The following is a 6,658-nucleotide window of genomic DNA, read 5'->3' as shown; positions in this document are numbered from 1 at the left end:
ACGTGTTGATCAGGTGTGTTTTCCTGTTCCTTCCAGTATCCTTCCCTGTCACTGTAGGGATTGAGGAAAACACTACCTGTGCTCCTGATCCTTCAACCAGTCGCCCCAGTGCCCTGAAACTTCTCTCTGCAACCTCATCACTGCCAGAGTCTTGCTTAGCTTTTTGGTTTCGGCAAATGACAAGCTATCCATAATCAAATCATTTATTCCTTCCCTAAACCCACCATTGAGTCTAGTGGAAGTTGGACCCAATCAGAGGTGGATAACTCTGTACCTCTTGCCTGTGTGAGCAAGTAACTGGCTTCAATGGAGTTCACATATAAGGGGAAAAAAACCCAAAACAAAACCAGACTTATTTGTCCTCACTCAGTTGCACTATTTTTAAGCCACTTGCTGATCATGCTGTGTGGAAAAAGGCAGTAATGAGATATTGAATCAGATTTTATAGTTTCCAATTTCACTAAATATTTCAGAGCATTCTCCTAGGCATTGCTTTAACTCACTCTCTCTCTCTCAGATGCCTGTGCTATGCAGGTCAAGTTTAAAATCAGTACGTGTTCTGTTTGAGTAATATTTTAGCGCTCAAAAGAAGAGCCATGCATACTAAGCAGCTGTATTTAAGTACTGTAGGGCTTTGAAAACCACATCTTCAAAAAGGAAGATTTTTCTCATCTGTTGTCATCTCAAATAATTTCCCCACTTAGAAAGCTCGACAGTGCCGGCAGAAGTAGACACAGAGCTTCACTCCTGTCATTGAGCTCACTGAAAGCAGTGGGACTTTCTAGGCATGGATGTCTTTGCATGATTTAGATCTCCAAGGCTAGACCTTACAGAGTGCTCACTCTTTGATACGGTACTTTGGAGAGAAATGTTTCTCGTTGTAGATCTAATCCAAAGCCAGCTGAAGTAACAGAGGAAGATTTGGTCCAAGAACACTTCTCTGCAGACTGTTTACTCCTTGATGATCCTAAATGACATGGATGCCTTTTTTTAACTGATGCTTACATTTCAGACAGAGTGGGAAGGCTGTCAAATGCGCTCGCTTCTATTCTCTCCAGGGAGTCGCTCTGAGAGATTTCACTATAATGAAAAAGGCAGACACAAAGCAATACATTAACAGAAAAGAGACCAGAAATCAGCTTTCCACTTTGTATTTCCTTCTTTTATACATAGTTCTTCAGCTCCCTGAAGCAATTCTTGTTTGGCAGCAGTGTTTATGCCTCACCTTAGGCGTCGTAAGAGCGGGTGCCACTAGGGTTTGAGAGAGACCAGCCTTTTGCTGTCTTGGCAAAGGGGTATGCCAACACTTTGGAGTAAGTATCTCCGTAACAGCCAATCTCCCATTTTCTCAGTAAATTGTAGGTGAGGTAGCGACTCAGAGCCAGAACTAATGTAAACAGAGCGAGCCCAAGCCTGTGAGCCTTTTGCTCCTATCGTCAGTGCTGCTTAGTGAATTTATTTGCATGGGCAAGGATGTAGATAATGGTCATGGTACTTCATACACTATTATTAAGTCAGGGTGATGGTCATCTAATCCACAGATGTAGAAATACACAAATATGCATTCAGTGCACTTTATGAATAATTTTTGGATTTAAATGCCATTTTCATTACACGCAAACTGAAAGGAAGTGGCTCTTTCTCATCGTTACACCGACCAACATGACTGTTTTTGTAGGCACTGTTGGATTTTGATGTACTGCTGCTCCTATTCCACACATGTAGTTAATAACCAATGCTGAATATAGGAAAAAAAATCCACTTATTTGACGCTTGCTAAATGCCTGCTAAATTAAGATTTATGAGGCTACACAAAATTGACTCCTGAAAGTAAATAGTATATATCGATGCATATATAGGGGAAAGGGCTTCAAAACAGTATTTTCTCCTGACAGAATTGACTGGAAGGGCACACAAACTAAACGTAAGATTATACATTGTCAAGAAAAAAAATATTTTCTAAACAACTGGAACGCATCTACAAAATCAGAGTCAGTATTGTCACAGTCCTGAGAGTTACCTTATTTCAATTATAATTATGAGAAAACAATTCCTATTGGTGTTGATACAAAAACCCTTAGACCAGAATGGTTTTTTTCATTTGTAGTGGCAAAGGGGGATGCACACTAGAAATCATATGTTAAAGATGTATGTATTTCTTACAGAAATAGTAATGATTTTTTCCATAATCAGAATTCAGTGAGATTGTTATTTTTGGTATTGCACTAGTTACTCATAAATGAAAGAGGGATGTAGAACAAGTAGCCTGCTGGGCGCCTGATCCTCAGTGTCTCACGGGCTGGGAGGGATCAGTGCCTGTTTGCAGAACTTAAAGACTCTTTAAGGTCTGGGGTCTGAAACATGGTCCTTCCGTGGAATCCCTCCTGTCTGCCACTGGCTTACCATTTACATATGTCGGAATGACTTACGGCAGTGAGAATAATTTATCATCTGATTTGCAGATGGTGATGAGTTGCCAAATAGATGATTTAGAGATTTATAATTTAAAAATATGTATTTTTCAAAGTAACACTAAATCTCAAAAAAATTATGAAGTGTTCTATAGATTTACTTCAGACAAATACATGGATACACTGTTAATTTGGAGAGATACATTAAAAGGACACAAAGAAATCAATTAAATTCTCTTCATGGAAGGGAAAATGTCAATGAAAAAAACATTCTCTGTGAAGAACAGGATATGCATACAGTTTGGGAAAGTTTAGCCTCAAGTCATATAGGTAGGAGAAACTTTGTAGATTTAAGTTGGTCTCCCATCTGAAAATGATAAGTTCTCATTAATCATTCAGATGCAAGTGAATGCAAGAATACAGTGCCACTGGATTGTACTGTAGTACTTTATTGCAATGGAATACGTGCAGCAGAGTCTACCTTATTTTCTACTTGCTAGAGCTACAGGAACATGTAAGTTTATAATTTGGCCAAAATTGTTTAACCAATGAGCACTAAAAGCTAAACTAGTCCAGTTCAGTCTATTCAGGCATTTGCATTACCCTCATCCTTCAAGTCTTTGCCTTCAAGAATGTACCATGAAAAGGTTTCCTACCTTCTCTTTTTGTTTCCTTGAAAATAAATTATGTAACATCCAATATATATTTTAATACCTGATGCACTATGTGCTTTATGTAGGTGAAGAGAAGTATAAAAGGTGCACCTTAAAAAGAAAGTGGCATCATTTGTGCTGCTGCTTAGGTTCTGGGGGAGGTCATTCCCCTGTTCTGCATTGCACTGGTGTGTCATCGACTTTGTCCTTTCGAGACCACTCAATGCAGATAAAATAAAAAGTAATAAATAATGGAGACTCAAGCCTGCCATCTTTCAGCTGGAATAACAACAAAAATAAGGACAAGAGTGGTCAGATGAGCCTTATGGTCTGAGTCCTTGATATAAAATAGGTACAAAGTCAAGGGAAGGGAAGCAGCACAGACCCGGTGTGCAAAATTACAGCACTTGTAAACAGAAAGATATGAGAAAGGGTTCAGTCCTACTGATCCCCTGCCAAGCTTATCTCTTGATGCAAAACGCCAAAGAAATATCTTATTTGGATATTACATAAAAGTATAATCACAGAATGCCATAGCTATCATGGGAGTGATAATGTTTTATGATAGAAATCTATCTCCTATGCCAATCAAAAGCACCTACCATCAGTTATTAAGCTGATGATATCACATATTTCATTACGTGATCTGTTAAACAACTGTTGAAAATCATACCTTTTCAAAGATTCTTTTATATACTGCTTATAAGAAAAGAAATGCTATGTTTATCCTTCCCCAGTGGGTTTTTTTCACCAATAGTATGTTTTAGCAATGCATTTTCGCGTTATTGTAAAACGATGTTATTTGGGATGGAAGTTTATGATAGAATTTCTAGCAACAAATTAAGGAAAAGGCTATGGAAAATGTTGTCAACTTACATGATAAAGGCGTCTCTAAGTCCTTCAAACGCATGTGATGGGATTACTTTTACAGGCAGGTGAGTAAATGATCTGAAAAAAGAAGAGAGGGAGGAAAGGATTGTAAGGCATGGGGTTTCTCTGTTTACAGATTGTAGCATTACGGTGGGCAGAAAAACAATAAAGCATAAAGCCACTTCATTTTGCCTGCAGTTCTCTGTACCTCTGGGGCCTGATCCATTTACCATTGATCTCAGCTAAACAGAATTCAAAGGATATTGGGTCAGTTCCTCAACAGCATAAATTTGAGACTTATCACCATCAAGTCAATAATAATCATAACCTATTAAGTAAATTAATAGCCTGATGGAAGTGGTCTGCTACATTCACAGTCAAAGGAAGCTATAGGCTATTTAAAGTTAGTTCCTCAGAAAAAGTGGCTTTCATGTAAAGCTTTTTCTCTACAAAACAGTATCTTCGCGTTCTCTGGACCACGTTCTTCTCTCAGCAGTATCCCTGTAATGTTGCAGCGTGGCACCCTGAATTCACCGGCAATGCTCTGCCTATGTACAAGTGTAGAAGAGATCCAAATCAGGCCTGATGTGGTGGATTTCCCCTCCCCCCAATAAATTGCATCAGTGTGGTTAGTTGATTAAAAGCAAATGTATCTTTTTCTTTGTAATTTTTTAATTACTCTGACTGAGAAGTTAATGATGTGGGAGACAGATCTGCATTTTACCATTCTACTTCATATCTGAATCACAGTACTTTTACCAGCCAATTTATCTAGCCATGACCACACTCTCCCTGATAATGTCCACAGGAAAATATTTAATGTATTTCAAGGCGTTATCTCTGTGCAAACACATAATCGCTCCATTTTGCTTTATAATTACAAATATCTAGTCAGAGACATTTGTTTCCCATCTTTAACCCCCCCCTCAAGGCGTTTTCACTGAAATGTTTCCATGCTATTCATATAACCTGCTTTTTTTTCTTTGTTGTCATAATCCTTTATATGAAGACAATTAAAAATGTTCATCAACTTTTATATATACATATATGTGTATTTTATATATATACACATATGTCATGCCCACACAATATAATGGCAGGCTGTAACACATACGTATGTCTTGGGGTTACAAATCTAGATGTGCTAAGGAGCCTGGCAGTCAGTTCCTAGCTACATTCCAAATAGTCGGTATGATTTGGGGCAAATCATTTAGTTTCCTTGCACCTTGACTCCCTGCCAGTAAACTGGGAATAACAGTGCTTCCCTACCCAATAGGGATGTTGTAAGGATATATGTGTTTTTGACACCACTGTGATTGGGTCATACCTGTCTCTAGATGGATGCTGACGTGTTGCGTGTGAGGTTTGGTTAAATCAGAAATGAAACTAAAAGTCACGTATCTTGAAAAATGTATTTGCCCCTTAGGGGACAGACAGGTAGAGGTAATCCTGCAGTGGGCCTTGATTCTCTGAGCCAAAAGGAAGACAACTTCAGGAAGAACTAAAAAGTAGAAGCTGAGAAATTACTGCTCTATAACCCTGGCAGCAAGGAACCTCTTCAGAACTGCACCATCAGCTGGGGCTGCTTGCAAAATAAAACATACCTTTTGCAAAAAAATGTTGTCATTTACAAAAGAAATAAAAATGTGACTGAAAGCGCAAGGAATAAAACCAGATCTTGGCTCTTAATTACATCAAACTCTTCAGCCCAAGAGCCTCCTACCTCCCGGCGATGTGCCGGTGAGCAGCGTGATGGTTGTAAATTCCCGTAACGTGTGGCTCGGAGTGACCCGCTCCCCTTGCCTGCAGAAAGCCTTTGGCAACGGTGCTCTGAGCTTAGCCACTTCAGCTATGCGATTAAATTTAAGTGGGATGACCCAGCACTTTTAATATGTACTGTAGTTAAACTGCATGACGGCACTTAATCCATTCTGTATTTCAACTTCATTGGTTTGGGTTTTTAATTCTCGTGAGTTCACCTTGATAGCTGGAACTGTGAACTCATCTGCACTGACATTACCTCGTCCCATTAAGCATCTCACAAAACAGCAAGAACAAAGGAAAAAGGCAATTCATAATCAGCCTTCTCTCTTACTCCTCGGAATACTGGTGTAGCACACAGACACTTCCACATCGATAAAGATATCTTAAATTCACCAAAAAGGTGAATGTTCCCATCCCTATTCTTGTCCACTTTACCTTTGTGGTTTGTATTTCAAACCCTGCCTGTGTTAAAGGGAAACATCTTCATTTAGATGTCTCCTTCTATACTCAAAACATTTTGAAGAAGATCCTTTACCTTGCCGAGCGCAATCCAGCCTGTGTATATGTATGAGCCTTTAGGTTAATAGAGTTTTGAACTGCTTGTTGCAGGCTTAATTCTTTCCAAAGCCCAGAGTAAAGCGAGGCCTTATCTCATGTGTTGAAGTCTCTGCTATTGAATATGACTGATGTCTTTGATAGCACACAATGAAACTCAAGCAGGTACTGGCAGGAATTAAATATTGATTTCTTTCTGATAGCACTCAGATTGTGACACTCAGATGTGACCAGTTATTCATCTCTCACCGCTGTGGAAGCTTTTGACAAAAAAAGAAAGAACAAACTGGGTTTTACAAAGCCACAAAGCTTTTATACATCTAACTTGCCTATGCTGTAGCCTGACTTCTATAGCTCATGAAAGGAGGGACGCATCCATCTCTAATACAAGTTACACACCAGTTT

The 6,658-nt window shown here is 39.0% G+C and overlaps 1 protein-coding gene across 1 annotated transcript in view; it reads right to left on the bottom strand.

Annotated features, from left to right (window-relative positions):
- LHCGR (luteinizing hormone/choriogonadotropin receptor) overlaps nt 1-6,658 on the bottom strand; it is a 23,384-nt gene that overhangs the window by 16,489 nt on the left and 237 nt on the right. The window contains exons 2-5 of the mRNA XM_009333677.1: nt 5,658-5,783; nt 4,143-4,176; nt 3,941-4,012; nt 1,006-1,080 (exon numbers count right to left, since the gene is read on the bottom strand). Of these exons, the coding sequence (XP_009331952.1) occupies nt 1,006-1,080; nt 3,941-4,012; nt 4,143-4,176; nt 5,658-5,783 (307 nt within the window). The remainder of the gene's footprint in view (nt 1-1,005; nt 1,081-3,940; nt 4,013-4,142; nt 4,177-5,657; nt 5,784-6,658) is intronic.

Source organism: Pygoscelis adeliae, unplaced genomic scaffold, assembly GCF_000699105.1.
Source record: "Pygoscelis adeliae isolate BGI_AS28 unplaced genomic scaffold, ASM69910v1 Scaffold1, whole genome shotgun sequence".
NCBI classification, from domain to species: Eukaryota; Metazoa; Chordata; class Aves; order Sphenisciformes; family Spheniscidae; genus Pygoscelis; species Pygoscelis adeliae.
Note: the sequence above shows the minus strand (reverse complement) of the source record. Positions and strands in the feature narration are given on the sequence as shown.